The 18536-nt window shown below is 39.6% G+C and overlaps 1 protein-coding gene across 1 annotated transcript; it reads left to right on the top strand.

Moving 5' to 3' along the window:
• Nucleotides 1–17178: 17178 nt before the first annotated feature.
• On the top strand, nucleotides 17179–18126 carry OR6M2 (olfactory receptor family 6 subfamily M member 2). Its single transcript, NM_001389931.1, has one exon. It carries the CDS (start codon nucleotides 17179–17181, stop codon nucleotides 18124–18126), a length of 948 nt encoding a protein of 315 aa, NP_001376860.1.
• The last annotated feature ends 410 nt before the right edge of the window (nucleotides 18127–18536 follow it).

The raw sequence follows: 18536 nt of genomic DNA, 5'->3' as shown, positions 1-18536 counted from the left end.
AAGTTTGTTTCCTAAAAATGACACTTTCAGGACTTGCCTCCTGGTCCAGTGGCTAAAACTCTGTGCTCCCAATGCAGGGGACCCAGGTTGGATCTCTGGTCAGAGAACTAGATCCCACATGCTGTAACTAAATATCCTACATGCCTAACGCCTAATAAATAAATAAATATTAAAAAAAAAAAAAAAAAAAGCAAAATGACACTTTAAAATCTTGGACACAATGTGGAGTAAAGTATTCTTGAAGACCATAAAATCAAAGATGTGTAAGAAGAAATGAAAAACTTCCTGCCACATCGGAGGCAAAGTCAAGGTCTAAAGGAGGTAATTCAGCCACAGAGAAAAATAAACATGCTCTGAACTCGATTACTGGACTGTCTCACACACAGAATATCAAAATACTAACCAGGGTCAGAAAACCTGAATTTTAAGCCTGATCCTAACGTGTTTTTTTAAGCAGGTGATACAGCCTCTCTGACCTTCATTTCCTTCTGTAAAGTGGAGAATACAGCTTGTGCTTTTCCTTTTTGTTAAAATAAGCTTAACTGAAATAGTCTAAGACATGAAACCACATGTAATCAAAAGTGAACTCATAACTGGGCATTTCATCTTTCACAAGACTATTGGCTTCATCCCTCTCAGCCAAATACTGCAGATAATAATTGTGAAAAACAACAACAAAACAAGGAAGAAGAATAACATATCTCAGTGTTGTACAGTGTACTTAAATGTATATATATTTATATATATATATATCATTTAATCCTCTTAACAACCTTGAAAATCAGATATTTTTATCTCCATTTTACAGATGAGAAAACTGAAGTTCACTGAGCATCTTGCCCCAAACTACATCACTGGTTTTGACTATGTATGTGCAGATGTATGTGAACTCCAGGCTACTTCAGCACTCCCTTATATCATGAAATATTAAATGGGAAGAAAGTTAAGACAGGAAACAAGTTAACATGGAAGTTATCCACTTTTTCTGAGATAAGAGCATTCCCTGCCAGTCCTCATTATCTAGAAAACCTGCAGACCAAGAAGTATCAGGATGAGTGAGAACAGATTTTGAGAAGCAACGGACTGAAAGGAAAACCAATTATTTAGGGGCCGTAACTGACAGTCTAGACTGATCGTCTGTGGCAACTGGCCAATGTGGTCATATCTATAGAGGAATTAATATCCTAGGTTTCACCTGGTTGGGGGGAAACAAATGGGGAAAAGTAACCAAGTGAGCTTAAGTAAAATGGGTATTTATTACAATAAGAATACCTAATAAAATCTTAGGAGGTAAAAAATAGCAAGGTCTACAAAGGAGCTAGAATCAGGATCTAAAAATCCTTTAAAAAACACAAGGCAGATACTCTCTTTCCTTTAAATCTCTCTCCAGCTTGGGGGCGGGGATGGGGGGGGCTTAATTGATCTCTGTATTATGGGATTTTTCCCAAATATCTTGTGGTAGGCTGAATGAATGATGAACCCCGAAGAACCCCTAATACCTGGTACCTGCATATGTAACACACAGAGCACATAAGTAAAAGGGACTTTGCACTTTGTAAAAGTGAATAAGAACTTGAAATAGGGAGAGGATACTGGATTGCCCAGATGGATACTAACTATAATCACAAGCATTGTAATATGAGAGAGCAGAGAGGAGATTTTACCACACAAAAGAAGGTAATGTGATCGTGGAAGCAGAGATTGGAAGATGCTGTGCTGATGGCGTTGAAGATGGAGGAAGGAGCCACAAGTCAAGGAATGCACCTTCAAAAGCTGAAAAAAAGCCAGGAAATGAATTCTTTCTCCCCTAAAGCCTCTGGTAGGGCATAACTGACAACCAGGTTTAGGCCCAGTGGAACTGACTTTGGATTTCTGTCCTCCAGAACTGTAACAGAACACATTAGTGCTGTTTTAAGCCACCAAGTCTGTGGTAATTTGTTATGGCATCACAGCAAACTAGTACATTCCTGATTCATGTTTCTTTCTCTACAGAATATTTACTTCCATTTCTCTCTGCACACAGAAAGTAATGGCTGCTTCAGTTGTTCACAAATATATGTATATTTTAATCATAAATATATTCAACAAATATATAACTATATATAATTGTATATATATATATATATATATATAGTACATTCAAACATTTGAGATATAAGGCAATGGCACCCCACTCCAGTACCCTTGCCTGGAAAATCCCATGGACGGAGGGGCCTGGTGGGCTGCAGTCCGTGGGGTCGCTAAGAGTCAGACATGACTGAGCGACTTCACTTTCACTTTTCACTTTCATGCATTGGAGAAGGAAATGGCAACCCACTCCAGTGTTCTTGCCTGGAGAATCCCAGGGACGGGGGAGCCTGGTGGGCTGCCGTCTATGGGGTCGCACAGAGTCGGACACGACTGAAGCGACTTAGCGGCGGCAGCAGCATCTGTTGTTTTTTACTCACTAAGTCGTGTCCGACTCTGTGCAACCCCATAGACTTTAACCCACAGGCTCCTCTGTCCATGGGATTCTCCAGGCCAGAATATTGGAGTGGGTTGCCATTTCTTTCTCCAGGGGATTTTCCCACCCAGGGATCAAACCTGCATCTCCTCCATTGGCAGGCGGATTCTTTACCACTGAGCCACCTGGGAAGCCCCATGCATTATTTATATCAACATTCACTTTAAATTATCTGAGTTCTAAATCAAAAGTTCTGAAAAGAGGATCAGATTGGTCTAATTGAGGTTCATGATGTCCTCGCCTGATTCACCTATTTGTAAGAGGAAGGAGTTGGCAAGGGGCAAACTGTCCTCTGTCCACACAGTCACTGAGCAGGTGCAATGGGTACAAGCATCCAAAAGAGAGCTTAGGAACAGGGAGAAAACAAGAGGCATCAGAAGACAAAACAGGCCACTACCAGTGTGGTCCTGGGTCATCTAGCTTCATAGACAAAGATGAAGACCTTAAGAATTAGCAGGAAATCCGTCATGGGAGAGCAGGTAGAGAAAGTGCTGTCTTCAGAATGGATTCAGAATATTATAAAAGAATGTTGTCCATCAAAATGTGGAGCAGTGGACAAATGTGTAAAGATCAAAAGAAGGTAGAAAAGATCACCAGGAATGAAGCATTCATATAATTTTCTGATCCATACTCATAATCAAACAGTAATTAAGATGGAATTTTAAACAATACTATTTTAGTGTCCTAAGCTACCATAACAAAATTAGTAGCTTAAAACAATACAGATTCATTATCTTATGTTCTGTAGGTCAACAGTCTAATACAGATCTCACTCAGCTAACATCCACAAGGTGTATTCCTTTCTAGGGGCTTTAGGGGAAAATTCATTTTCTTCTCATTTGGGTTGTTAACAGAATTCATTTCCCTGAAGTTTAGGACTAAGGCCCTATTATGTTGCTGACTATCAGCCAAGGACCAGTCCCAGTTTCTAGAAGGCACTGCAGTCCTTGGCTCATTCCCCCACTTCCTCCACCTTCAAAGCCAACAACAGAGTGGCAAGGCTCTCTCTGATGTGTCAGATCTCTGCTCCTTCTTCTTCCATCTCCTCTCTGACTCAGCTGGAAAAAGTTCTTCCTTTTTAAGGACTCATTTGATTGGACTGAGCCCAAGCAAATAATCCACAATAACATCACCAATTCAAGGTCCACATCCTGAGTTACTTCTGTAAAGTCCCTTTTGCAACTAAAGTGTATAGAGCTGACCCTCCACATCCTTGAGTTCCACATCCACTGATTCAACCAACTGTCAATCAAAAGCACTGGAAAAATTAAATTCCAGAAATTCCCATAAAGCAAAATTTAAATTTGCCTCAAGCTGACAACTATTTGCATAACATTTACATTATTAGGTTTTATAGGTAATTTAGAAATGATGCAAAGTTTCAAGAGTATTGTGCACAGGTTTGCTGCTGCTGCTGCTAAGTCACTTCAGTCGTGTCTGACTCTGTGCGACCCCATAGACAGCAGCCCACCAGGCTCCCCCGTTCCTGGGATTCTCCAGGCAAGAGTACTGGAGTGGGGTGCCATTGCCTTCTCTGGTGCACAGGTTTAGAAGCAAATAAAAAAAAAAAAACTGAAAGTTGCTCAGCCGTGTCCGACTCTTTTTGTTCCCATGGACTATACAGTTTGTGGAATTTTCCAGGCCAGAATACTGGAGTGGGTAGCTGTTCCCTTCTCTAGGGGATCTTTCCAACCCAGGTATCAAACCCAGGTCTTCTGCTTTGCAGGTGGATTTCTTTACCAGCTGAGCCACAGAGGGAGCCCAAGAATACTGGAGTGGGTAGCTTAACCCTTCTCCAGCAGATCTTCCCAACCCAGGAATCAAATCAGGGCCTCCTGCATTGCAGGCAGATTCTTTACCAACTGAGCTATCAGGGAAGCCCTTACTATGCCATTTTATATAATGGTCTAGAGCATCAAGAAATTTTAGTATGGGGATCCTGGACCTAATCCCCTTTGGATACCAAAGGGATAAGTGTATTCACAGTTCATGGGTATATTATATTCACAGGACAAGGATACCTTTAGGTGCCATTTTTCTGCTTACTAGTGTTAAATTGCTAGTCATAATGATGCAGAATGTAAGAGTAAACAAGAGGACACAGTATGCTTTTTTTTAAGCAAATACTGAACCTTAAACTGTCTTTTATCACTTGCAACCAGAAGAATTTACAAGCCCCAGAGGATGAAGAAAGACTGGAAAGCAGCAAAATTATTGGGAAGTCCCTATTTTAATTGTTTGCTTTTATTTAAATTATTGTCCAGTAAAGATAACTACAGTTGGCCCTTTGTGCTATTTTAGCTTTTCATTAATTCCATTAATTCCAAAAACCCATTCTGGTATCATTTAAACAAAAAAGAAAATCCTGAGCAAATGAGGTCATTTAAATATGATGTAGGTACCCAAATAGAGCGAGTCTCCAGTTGGACCAGTCTTGAAACTGAAAGCACACGAAGACTTCATAAGCTCTGAGAAATCATATAAATATACTGGTTTTTTTATGTTGTTTGATATTATTCTTAAGATCAATACTTATAATACCAGGTAATGATATTTATTTCTACAGTGATTCTAATTAGATTAACTTGGAAAAGGAAACTGCTTGTCCCAAATTTTAAGACAACTAGAAAATTCTTCCCTCTTCCTATACTCACCTGTGGCTAAATGCTTCAAACTACTGTTTTTCAATATGGGAAATGGAGGCAGAAAATATACCAAACTAACTTGTAGACATTTTAGACAGTATCCACCTGCTAGAAAATGTATATCTGTTTAGCTATGGAGAGGGGCTTCCCAGGTGGCATTAGTGGTAAAGAACTCACCTGCCAACGCAGGAGATGCAAGAGAGGCTAGTTCCATCCCTGGATCAGGAAGATCCCCTGGAAAAGGAAGTGACAACCCACTCCATTATTCTTGCCTGGAGAATTCCATGGACCAGATGTCAGAGGAGCCTCGAAGGCTAGTCCATGGGGTCTCAAAGTGTCCAACAGGACTGAGTATGCAAACACAGGCAACTATGAATAAAGGCCATCTTAACCAGAGAACCACTGTGTTATGTAAGGAACTCATCTATCCATTTATCAGCTAACTCTTACGCATTCTTTCCTCCAGACTCAGCTGTAACAGATTTTTCAGTAAGAAGAACTGTGAGCATACATCCCAATCAAATCACAAAAATTCTCAAAGGTGTCAGTGAACTGTATCAAGCCATTTATTTGGGGTGTGTCCAAAGTTTAGCTAAGCACTAGGCCCTCTGGGCACGCATGACTCACTTCTATGGTCTCCGCTCCCTGCCCTGCAGTCCCACCCAGAGCCATGCCCCAGAAGATGCACTGCGCAGGGGGTCCCACCTACTCCGCTGCCCCCCTGGAGCAACCAGGCTCCTCCCTGCCGGCCGCCCATCCTCTTCCTCAGAGACTTGCTCCTGTACCTGGATGAGCAGTCACTGGGCTGCATGATGCTGGAGCTGAAGGCAGCCATCCTCCCAGAGATAGAGAACTTCAGAGCCATGTATACTGGGCAGAAGAGCTTCAGTTACAAATGCTTAGCCTTTCCAAGAGCAATTCTGTCCTTCCTGCACCAGGCTGGCGACCTCATCCACAACAAGGGCACAGGCAAGAGACATCCATGCTTGGAAGCCACTTTTCTGCAGAGAGCTGCAAACTGAAGCACCTCTGGGTTCAGGTGTCCTGCCCACGGTGCCTGCAGGCCCCACCACCAGTGGGCTCCCAGGTCTTAATTTGTACCCTTAAGGTAAACTGACTGGAAAGCAAACTTTGTGTTGTCAAGGAGGACATGAAGAAGATAGAATCTCAGCTCCAACAATGGGAATGAGGTAGGAGACAGAGGGGCCTCTGGGCCAGACACCTGGTGTTTTTCAAGTGGAGTAAAATTCAAACTTTGTTCTCACCCAGACAATCCAAGGACAAGCTAGTGGCAAAAGCTGAGCTCAGATAAGATGTCTGCCCCTAGAGGTCAAGGAAGACTTCCCTGTCTGCACATGCGCAGGAAGCCTTCCGGCGGGTCAAAAAGGGAAGCGGCCCCACCCCATAGTAAGTGTGGACAGGAACCCACAGGCCTCTAAAGTGGGATCCATCTTAGAGAAAAGTTGTTCATATATATTGAGGAGGGTTCACAGACCAGTCAGGTGTGACAAAAGAAACAAGATAATTGGTCAAATGTAAACGAAGACCCAAAAGGACTGTCGTATGTAGGTGATTTAAGTCACCTTACTGGGATCCATCACAGACTGCAGCCACTTGAGCTAATCCACCACCTCTGGAAAGGGCTCTCAGAATCACTGGACCTCACCGGACCTGTTATAGCCAAGAACAAACTCTGACTGCAGGTAGGTTTTTTTTGGTTTTACTTTAACCTTTGCTTCCCGTTGGTTTTGTTTATCAAAAGGATACTGTCCATACGTAATGGCCTGCCTGAGGAATCCTACCTCTCTGCCTGAAGTTTAAACCAAAGTGCCTTTGCTCAGGACCCTGTCCACCTGTAGGTGGCTGCAAGAGAGAAGAAAATTAACAGCTCACCCCCAACCCTTGCCTCAAAGCTGGCCATTCCAGGAGATATTTGCAAGATTAATAGTCTTTTTACTTTACTTCCTCATCTCTTCCTGCTCTGGGTTCAATAAAAGAAACTGGCATCCAGACCCCAGTAAGGTGGCTAATTTGAGACACTAGTCAACTATCTTCTTGGTCAGCTGGCTTTCCAAACAAAGTCGTATTCCTTTTCTCAACACCTCATCTCCTGACTTACTGGACTGTTGTGCCACCAGCTGACAGAGTGAGCTTGGACTCAGTAACAGACCTACCGGACTGCTTTCCCAGAACCCCGTTTCTGGACACCCTTGTGGACCCTGTCACCACTCTTGTCAGGCACCACCTATGATCACCTGACCCAAATTCATCTGTGCCTTGGACGCCGAGGTGGTGGTGGGTTAACTTAGAAGGCAATTTCTAACTTTTCTTTGGCAGGGGGAAGGCCAGTTGCTGCAAAGGGCTGTAATATCTATTTAATGTTGTCTTCCTAAATTAGAGTAATTTAACAAGACTGCCTGGAGGACTTCCCTGGTTGTCCAGTGGTTAACATTCTGTGCTTCTACTGCAGGGCATATGGATTCTATCCCTGCTCTAGGAACTAAGATCCTACATGCCATGCAATATGGCAAAAAAAAAAAGTTAACTGAAGCTGTGGCATTAACTGCTCCATGCTTTGGTCTGACCTGAGTTGATGAAATAGAACAGATTCCCAAAACTTGGCCTTTGGAGCACAAAGTGAAGTGAAGTCACACAGTCGTGTCCGACTCTTTGCAACACCATGGACTGTAGCCTACCAGGCTCCTCTGTCCATGGAATTTTCCAGGCAAGAGTACTGGAGTGGGTTGCCATTTCCATCCCCAGGGGATCCTCCCCACCCAGGGATTGAACCCAGGTCTCCCGCATTGCAGGTAGACACTTTACCTTTTGAGCAACCAGGGAAGCCCTTTGGGTCACATGGCTGAATCCTTTTATCCCAGCACCATGAATCCTGGTGGTTTGGAGTGAGTCTTTGGGGGTAGAAGCAGCTGAAACCTGGGAACAGACCCACTGCAAGCTGTGCATGGTCAACATGAGTTCCCAAGTTGAGAACAGAAATGGCCTCTAAGTGCCTGGTACTCTGGAAGGAAGACTATAATCTGCCTGCAATGCAGGAGACCTGGGTCTGATCCCTGGGTTGGGAAGATCCCTGGGGAAGGGAATGGCTACCCACTTCAGTATTCTTGCCTGGAGAGTCCCCACGGACAGAGGAACCTGACAGGCTACAGTCCATGGGATCACAGAGAGTCGGACACAACTGAGCAGCTTTCACTTTCACTCTGGAAGGAACTCAGTGTATATTTTCTGGTGGGCTTTGATTTTGTGTGTGTGTGAGTTTAATACAGTCAATCTCCTGATTATATACACAATATACTTAATTTAGTTTTTCTCTGAACACCTCTCTCGGGTTCCATTTTCAAATTCATAACTAAACTAAGTATTCTTTGACTTCTTAAATTTTTCATTGAAGTACACCTGATGTACAATGAGTTCCACATATACAACATAGTGATTCACAATTTTTACAGCTTATAGTTAACTTATTTTTTTATAAAATATTGGCTATATTTCTTGTGTTGTACAATATATTCTCATAGATTACTCATTTTGTATATAATAATTTGTACTTCTGAATTCTCTACCCCAATATTCCTTCTCTCCCAATCCCTCTCCCCACTGGTAACCACTAGATTGATTTCTATGAGTATATTGCTTTTTTCTTAAATTCACTTTGTTGTACTTTTTAGATTTCACACATAAGTGAAATCATACAATATTTGTCTCTGTCTGACTTATCTCACTTAGCATAATATCCTCCAGGTTCCTCCATGGTGTTGCAAATGGTAAAATTTCTTTCTTTTTTAAGGCTGAGTAGTATTCCTGTGTGTGTGTGTGTGTGTGTGTGTGCATGTGTGCATATCACATCTTCCATCTGTTTATGGGCACTTAGGGTGATTCCATATCTTGGCAACTGTAAATAATGCTACTCTGAACCGTGAACACGGGGTGCATGAGGTTTCCTCAAACACCACTGTGAAAGCTATTCACTCCTATAAGGAAGGCTGAGAGTGACCTAGGGGGTTCAAGATTGTCAGTTTCACCTAGATACACCATATGTCTCCACATCAAGTTGCCATAAAGGAAAAATTCTTTATGATCCTGATCCATTATCACAGATCAGATGATAACAGGTAGAGATGGAGCCCAGTTCAGTTCAGCCGCTCAGTCATGTCCAACTCTTTGCGACCCCCTGGACTGCAGCACATCAGGCTTCCCTGTCCATCACCAACTCCCGAAGCTTACTCAAACTCATGTCCATTGAGTCACTGATGCCATCCAACCATCTCATCCTCTGTCATCCCCTTCTCCTCCCACCTTCAATCTTTCCAACATCAAGGTCTTTTCCATTGAGTCAGTTCTTTGCATCAGGTGGCCAAAGTATTGGAGTTTCAGCTTCAGCATCAGTCCTTGCAATGAGTATTCAGGATTGATTTCCTTTAGGATTGACTGGTTGGATCTCCTTGCAGTCCAAGGGACTCTCAAGAGTCTTCTCTAACACCAGTTCAAAAGCATCAATTCTTCAGCTCTCAGCTTTCTTTATAGTCCAACTCTCACATCCATACATGACTACTGGAAAAACCATAGCCTTGACTAGACGGACCTTTGTTGGCAAAGTAATGTCTCTGCTTTTTAATATGCTGTCTAGGTTGGTCATAGCTTTTCTTCCAAGGAGCAAGTGTCTTTTAATTTCATGGCTGCAGTCACCATCTGCAGTGATTCTGGAGCCCAAGAAAATAGCTGAGAAGTATAAATAGATAACTGGCAGACATGTAATTAGAAATTCATAAAGAGAGATGATAGAAGGGGAAAAAAAGGTAAGTGCAATACTTTAAAGTGATAATGGCCAAGGACTGAAACTGCTCCAAAGAGTTAGGGGTAGAGTCCAGTATATACATGATTTTGGCTATGTACAATCCAGCATATATTATAGTAGAAGGTGGCTAGTGACTTAATCCTTGTAGAACTGGATGACAAGTGACACTTCTTGCTTTACTTAAATAGCTAAGGAAGGCATACAAATAACCAACAAGTACATGAGAAGGTGCTTGACATCACTAACCAACAGGGAAAGCAAGTCAAAGCCACAGTGAAATAACACCTCTTAGGATGGCTGTCATCAAGAAAGACAACAGATAACAAATGCTGACAAGCATGAGGAAAAAAGGGAACCCTTATGTATTGTTGGTGGAAATGTAAGTTGATATAGGTACTATACAACATAATATGGGGGTTCCTCAAATTTTTTAATAGAATAATCGTAAGATCCAGTAATTCAATTCCTGAGTATATATTCAGAGGACAAAATCGGTATTTCAAAGAGATAGCTGTAATTTCATATTCACTAGCCAAGATATGTAAACAACATAAGTGTCCACTTATGGATGAATGGATAAAGAAGATGAGATAGATGATATGTAGATAGATAATATTATTTATTAGTTGTTCAAAATTTCAAAGAAGAAAATTCTGACTTTTGCCATAGCAGGGATGAAACTAGAGGACATTATGCTAACTGAAATTAGCCAGAAAAAGAAAGAGAAAAACTGTATGATCTCACTTACTACATGGAATAAAAATAAATCAAGTTCATAAAAACAAGAGAGTAGAATGGTGGTTACTAGTGTCTGGGAAATGGAGAGATAAGGAGATGCTGGTCAAAAGGCATAAACTTTCCATTATAAGATGAATAACCTCCGGGCATTCATAGATCATAGTGACAGTAGTTAATAATACTGTACTGTGTGCTTGATACATGGTAAGATGGTAGACTTTAAGATCTCACACACAAAAAAATCATAACTATGTGAAGGGAAGGATCTGTTCAATAACCCAACTGTGATATTCATTTCACAGAAGATGTGTGTGCTAAATCATCACATTGTACCCTGTAAACATGTCCAATTTACTGTGAAATATACCTCAACAAAGATGAAAAATGAAGATAAATTAGGTGATCCCACCATCTATGCACTTAAAAAAGAATCAACTGAAAAGACCAAGTATTTGCAATGGTGTGGAACAATGAGACTCTCACAGTGGCTGATACAAAGAAAAATAACAGAACAACTCTGGAAAACACCTTAACAGTTTCTTACAGCGTTAAACATATTTACCATGTGACTCGGTAATTGAACTCCCAGGAACGAGTCCAAAAGAAAGAACAACAAATATTCATATAGAAGCAAGAACTCAAATGTTCATAGAAGCTTAATTCATTATAAACAAAAATTGAAAATAACTCAGGTGCCCATTTTCTGGTGAACAAATAAGGAAACTGTGATGAAGAAACTACTGACGCCTAAAACACTCAGATTAAGCCCGGAGCCCAGGTTACATGAAAACTGTATTCTGCAGGTTGAGTTTATGTTTAGAAAGCTGAAAAATCAAAATTATATGTACAGAAAACACATCAGTGGTTGTCCAGTGCTTAGGTAGGGACATGACCACATTGACCTGCAAAAGGCCACATGAAATATTTGAGGTAAAATAGATATTTTAAGCCACTGCTTTAATGGTGGTGGTGGCTATGTGACTATAAATTTGTCAAAAATCAACAAATTTATATCCTTAAACATGCCTGTTGTGTATAGATCACATCTCAATCAAATACTTTTTAAAAATATGTATATAGACATATAGCATATAAATAATCTCAGTTTGAAAAGCATCTTAATATGTTTTCAACATATTGCAAACATTTCTTATGTAAGTGTTCCAAGTTTTTAGTTCATTAACACTTTAAGCTTATCTCTAAGTTTTACTTTAAATAAACACCCAAGAGAGTCACTTAGGAGACCTTAACTTTCTAACTGTGATTAGTAACTTCAATTCTAACATCCCAGGATTGCAATAATAATAATTAACCTTTTTTTTAATCCTAGAATCCCAAGAGCCATTCTAGACCAAACCTCTAAATATGACTGTAAAATCTGTAATACTGGAACCACTTCAATATCCAGAAACTAATATTATTTCCAGGGGAAAGAAAATAAAGTAGATATGTCTAAAATCAAGTCACAATATGCCTGATGAATGAACAGGAGTGACTAAACAAAATGAAGGAAGTTTTTAGACAGTTTGAATGAAAATATGAGTTTTTTGACGATCAAGATCATTGAAGTGAAATGATGTGCCTTTAGAAATAGTTTCACATCACTAGACAACAGAGACAGTACAGAATATTTTAGCACCAGACTATCTCATATGCCCTTTAGTTCTCTTCTAACCTAAGAGTCTGTGGTTTTGAGGAGTTCCACGTTTCTGGATGGAGCCACTGAAGATATAAAAATTAACTGAGTAGACAGGAAATTACACCCCTACAAGTGAGAAAAAAATCTAAGATTTAGGAAGATTTCAGGCAGAAAGTCTTTGAGTCTTTTTGTCAGAGATAGAAACTGGAAGTCAGAGAACTTACTCTTAATGCACTGGGTCTGACTTTATCACTAAACTCCCTGGGTCTGACTTTATCAATAAACTCACCATTCTGCTTTGTTGGCAAAAATGTGATCCAGACAACATACTGCTTGAAACTCAGGAAAACATTCTGGATTAAGATTCACCAAATGTGTAAAATAGATGATTAAACAATAAAATAACACTTGGAATTTAGTATTAGTCAAAACTTAGACTTTTTTCCTAGGAATAAGAAAAAACTGAAAAAAATCATCAGAGGTTATAGAAGGACAGATTTTCATTCAGTGGAGGTGGATGAAGTACTTCAGCAAAAACTGAATAACCACTGGGTGTGATTTTGAAGAAAGAGATGTATATTATATGGAAAAGAGTCTCAGAGTAAGACTGAGAGAAACTTATATGGAATTCAAAGTTGAAGCAATAAAAGAATGTAAAGAATAATGGATGGAAGCCTTGAGAAGAAAATACCACAATTTTGAGGTTCTTAACATATTTGAATGAAGAAAATATCAGCTGTTCTACAATCAGTATAATGTAAGTACATTTTATTTTGCATGTATCTATATTTATATTTTACACAGCCTGAGTCTTAATACATGGGTTTGCATGTGTATTTTGTAAGTTAAAGTCCAATTACTGCCCTGCCAAAAAAATTAGTGATGGCAAAGTCAAATGTAATACCTTTACTATAACTATGTAAATTCATGTGTTTAATGTACCTCAATTACAATTGAACTTTTTCACATTTTCCTGATAGCATCTCAGATATACCCATCTCCACATCTTAGTCCTTCTCTCTTCATCCTTCCTCAGCCCTATGTTCTTAAAGACATATTGAACATCAAGGTTAGGACCATCAATCTGACATGACAGCCATCCTCATTTTAGAGATGAGGAAGACAAGACCCAGGCTGCTTTAGAGTCTTATTAAAGATCTTGACCTTCTAAATGGCCAAACAAGAAATACAACACAAGTTCTCTGATTCCAAGACCTGCTATACTCCCCATCTTTTTCCTATGGCCAAATTCTTGAAATGTGCAATTTTATGCAAATTTTCAGGATCCACAGAAAAAATGGTAGTGAGGAAAATGACCAGAAAAAGAAAGCCTACGTTTGTCAAGGTTATAATTAAATTGTAATACACAGGTTGTCAAGGTCCAGAACCTTTCGTGCTGGACATGATGGGACCCTGAGATCTAATACAGACCATTTGTAATAGAAAAGGCTAACACAAACTTGGGGGGGGGGCGGTTTACTATCATGAATTTGAGAGACTCTACAGAGGAGAGCATTTTTAATTTTTCTCAGAGAAGTGTATTTTACCTAAATAAGGCCAAATAGAAAGTTCCCAATCTCATTTTTTCCCAAAAGTATATGATCCTGTGACAACCATGGCAAAGAGCAACTCTGAGTTCAAACATCCCATATTTCTATTGTTAAAAAATGGCATAATACTTTGAAGATATCAAATTATTCAAATTTTACAATATCAGAGTGAAATTAGGTTCCTATCAGGGCCATCAAAGACTATATAGGCTAGAAGAAAAATAGAGGATATTATAGAGGAGGTTTACTAGATAAATGGAAGAATAAATAGAATAGATGAGATGTAGATTCGTGAACACCTACTGTATTCTGTTAAGATACCTGTCAGTCTCCTGCTCAGTGATGAAGGTGTGGAGGGCTAAAGAAAGGGAAGGTTAAAATGTTTCTACTTCTCTATAAAGTGTGTTCTATGTTATTATTAGACTAAACCTCAATATGAACAACTTCCCTATAGCTCAAATGGTAAAGAATCTACCTGCAATGAAGGAGCCCAGGGTTTGATCCCTGGGTCAGAAAGATCCTCTAGAGAAGGGAACGGCAATCCACTCCAGTAAACTTGCCTGAATCCCATGGACAGAGAAGCCTGGCGGGCTACAGTCCGTGGGGTCGCAAAGAGTCAGACTCAAGTGAGCAACTAATATACACACACACACACACACAAACCTCAATAACATTAAGACTTTTTCACCGATACAATTATGACTTTCCTGCAGTAGTAAACAGCTGAGAGATTTATTATCTGGGTGCAGGAGCAGTAGGGGAGGAGTGAATATTAGAATATTTGTGATGGAAAGAGTTCCTACTGGTATCAAGACCTTATTTCAGTTGGTGAGACTCTTCAGAGAACTTTGATAACATGAAAATGAAACAAATTTCCTTGAAACAATTTGGAAGATTATGAGAGAAATGGAATAATGCATCTTGCAATTGTACACTGTTCTCTTTCATACTAGATTTTTTCCTTCCTGAGACCCTGTCTCTAAACCCTGAAAGATCAATTAGTCACCTTGGTGTTTGGGTTCCTTTCTCATGCCTAGCTTTAACATTTTAGCAATCAGTTATTTATTAATAGAACTACATGGATGCCACATTATCAGCAAAAGAAAAGATGACATTCACCAGGAGGGTACAGTTATAATACAATCTGTATTTGATACATGAAATGCAGGCTCCTGAGTTTACCTTTGCTGAGCAGCTGCAACCTTTTGCATGGGGGGGAGTGCATCAATTCTGATCTATTTATTTAATAAAATATGAGTGCTGTTTGTGCCCAAAGAATAGTCGCTTGAGTAGAAAGGATGCTGACCCTCACTGGAAGTAAAAGATGTATTTAGACTGGAAAGGAATATGTAGGTGATCAATACTCATTTATAGATGTAGGGCCAAGGATTAAAAAGAACATAAAAAGAGCTCTCCTACAAATTCACCAGCAAGTCAAGTTGTTCAGATCCAATTATGTTCAAAATTTACTCTTTTATTTTTTTACATTTATTGTGCACTTTATTTCTTTTTTTTAATGTGTAGTAATTTTATTTTTTTTACTCTTAATGGATGGAAGCTATTATGCATTTTGTAAAGGAATTTACTTACTCAGAAATGTCAAATAATTCTACAAAACCAATGTTTCCTAATTTAAAACAGGGAAGATGAGTACTAAACTCTTACTATTAAAATAGTACAGATTGTTTGATTTGTACAATAAATAAGTATTGAACAGAAATGAAGAAGCAAATGAAGGGGCAGAAAAAGTCACAGCCAAATTTTCAGATGGAAATTTGCTCAGAAAAGCATGTCTTTAAAGCAAAGACAGCGGCTAGGAGTTATGTATCCCAACTAGAGCCTGAGGAAAATGCTTTCCTTTAAAGAGGAACCAGGTGGGCTCTAAGCTTAGAAAGAACCCAGCTCAGGTTCATAATTTTCTTCTTTTAACTTGAAACTAAAAGATTATTCACAAAATATTACAACAAAGGACAGTGGGTCGACTGCATTCTATAGGCATGCAATAGATATTCAGCAAATTTGAGCAGTATCCAGAGATTAAGCTGAATGCTTCAAACACTATCTGCAGCCTTTATATTTATTTTTTATTTTTTGGCTGCAATGTGAAGCCATGTGGGATCTTAGTTCCCAGACCACTGGACCATCAGGGAAGGCTCTCTGTGGCCATTTTTGAACTACTATTAATAATGTGATCATCCAGTGGCTGAAAAGAATATATGGTATGGAAGTCTTATTTGCAGAAACCTGTTTAGAATCATTTGGAGAATGGGAGGGTAAAGTCTATTCTCCACGTAGCCATAGACATAACATTGCAAAGAACAAAAGAGAAGAACATGGACCATTTGCCCAAAGATGTTTTTCAAAATATATAAAATTGGTTTCACAAATTATGATACATATATTATTGACCTTGTATATTATACATACATATGATACATATATTATTAGTTCCATAACAGTGTAGATATTTTAAAACATATATGATTATAGCAAATTTTTAAAAATAAAAACCATAGGGAATTCCCTGGCAGTCCAGTGGTTAGGACCCAGTGCTCTCACTGCCAGGTTCAGTCCCTGGTTGAGGAACTAAGATATTGCAAGGCTCGAAGCAAGGCCAAAAAAATTGAATAAATAAATACCGCAGAACTTTATGGAGAATTCAATTACTACTAAATTAAAATAATATGTGCCCAACCTGATATTATATTAACTCAACACATAATACCAATAACAAATGTAAGTATCAATAGAAACAAAGATATATTTCCTCTCATTTGACTGTACAATTTTCATTTCTCTGCTCTTTGATTTAAGCAATACCTGAAAAGTTGAAAAAAATCCTCAAGGAAGCTAACTCGGCTTTATTAACTTTCCGTTTTCTCCATTTTCCAAATTGATTGACTGGATTCTCAAGTAGGTTTCTCCTCTTATGCTCAGAACTTAGCTTGGAAAACAGTAGGTCAGAAAGAGGAAAGTAGAAAATAAGCATTGTATAAAAAAGAATAAAAAAGTCACCAAGCTTTAGGGAACTATGAAGATAGTTTCCATCAACCAAAAATTTTAAATATGGGAAGACTGTTTGGAGAACGAGTGTCATTTATCCAAGATCCTACATTTACTAGGGTCAGAGACAGGATGGAAACAAATAACTCTTTACTCTCCATTCAGAGCTCTTTCTACTGCATCTTTTCGATGCTATTGGGAGTTTAAAACCTATTTATTCTGACTTTCATCTTTATATTCAGTTATTTTTTTTTCAGAGGCATGCTGCCCACCTTGCTCTGCACTCAATGGATGTGCAGAATCAGACCACGGTGACCGAATTTATCCTGACCGCCTTCCCTGCTCTCCAGAAGCTTCAGATTTTCCTCTTCGTGGTCCTCTTGTTTACTTACATGCTCACTCTAACTGGAAATGGAGTCATCATTTCCCTAATATGGGCTGATAATCGCCTCCAAACCCCAATGTACTTCTTCCTCAGTAATTTGTCATTTTTGGACATTTTATTCACTAGCTCAGTTACCCCAAAACTGTTATCCTTTCTCCTCAATGACAGGAAGACCATATCTCTTGCAGGCTGCATCAGCCAAACATACTTCTTCTTCTTCCTGGGGACCGTGGAGTTCATCCTGCTGGTGGTGATGTCCTTTGACCGCTATGTGGCCATCTGTAAGCCCCTGCGCTACACCATCATCATGAACAGCAGGGCGTGTCTCCTGCTGGTTCTGGGCTGCTGGGTGGGGGCCTTCCTGTCCGTGCTCTGCCCAGTCATTCTGCTGTCCAGGCTGCCCTTCTGCCATACGGAGATTAATCACTTCTTCTGTGACATCGCCCCTCTGCTGCAGGTGGCCTGCATAGACACTCATTTCCTTGAGATGATGAGCTTCCTCTTGTCTTCTCTCATCCTCCTGACCTCACTGCTCATCACCACCGTGTCCTACACCTACATCATCTCTACCATCCTGAGCATCCCCTCGGCCCAAGGGCGTCAGAAAGCCTTTTCCACCTGTGCTTCTCACATCACTGTTGTTTCTATTGCCTATGGGAGCAACATCTTCATGTATGTGAGACCCAGCCAGAGTCATTCCCTGCAATTTGATAAAGTGACTGCTGTCCTCACCATAATGGTGACCCCTCTCTTGAACCCCTTCATTTATAGTCTAAGGAATGAAAAGGTAAAGGAAGTTTTGAGAGATGCAGTCAACAAAATTGTGTCCTTATTGCACAGGAAACCTTGAAAGGTTGCTTGCTAAGAATGGCTTTTCCAACTCTTGGACACAATATGGAGTAAGGCATGCTTGAAGACCATAAAATCAAAAATATGTAAGAAGAAATGAAAAAGTTTCGTGCCTCATCTGATGCAAAGTATTATAGTCAAGGTCCAGAGCAGACAAGTCAGACATCAAGAAAATAATATGGTCTGAACCTTAATTGGGCCGTCTCACACACAGAACTGAATGAATTAAAGAAAAATATTGAACTAGAGTCAGAAAACCTTAATTTTAAGCCTGACTCTATCACTTTTTTATCAGGTAACAAGTAACCTCTCTGATCTTAGTTTCTCATCTGTGGAATGGGGAATATGGTTTGTGCTTTTCCTTTTTCTTTTTTTTAGTTAAAGTAGGGTTAACAGAGATAGTCTAAGTCA

The sequence above is a fragment of the Bos taurus genome, chromosome 29 (genome assembly GCF_002263795.3).
Source record: "Bos taurus isolate L1 Dominette 01449 registration number 42190680 breed Hereford chromosome 29, ARS-UCD2.0, whole genome shotgun sequence".
NCBI lineage: Eukaryota > Metazoa > Chordata > Mammalia > Artiodactyla > Bovidae > Bos > Bos taurus.
The sequence above is the reverse complement of the archived record's forward strand: the minus strand, read 5'-3'. Positions and strand labels throughout refer to the sequence as shown.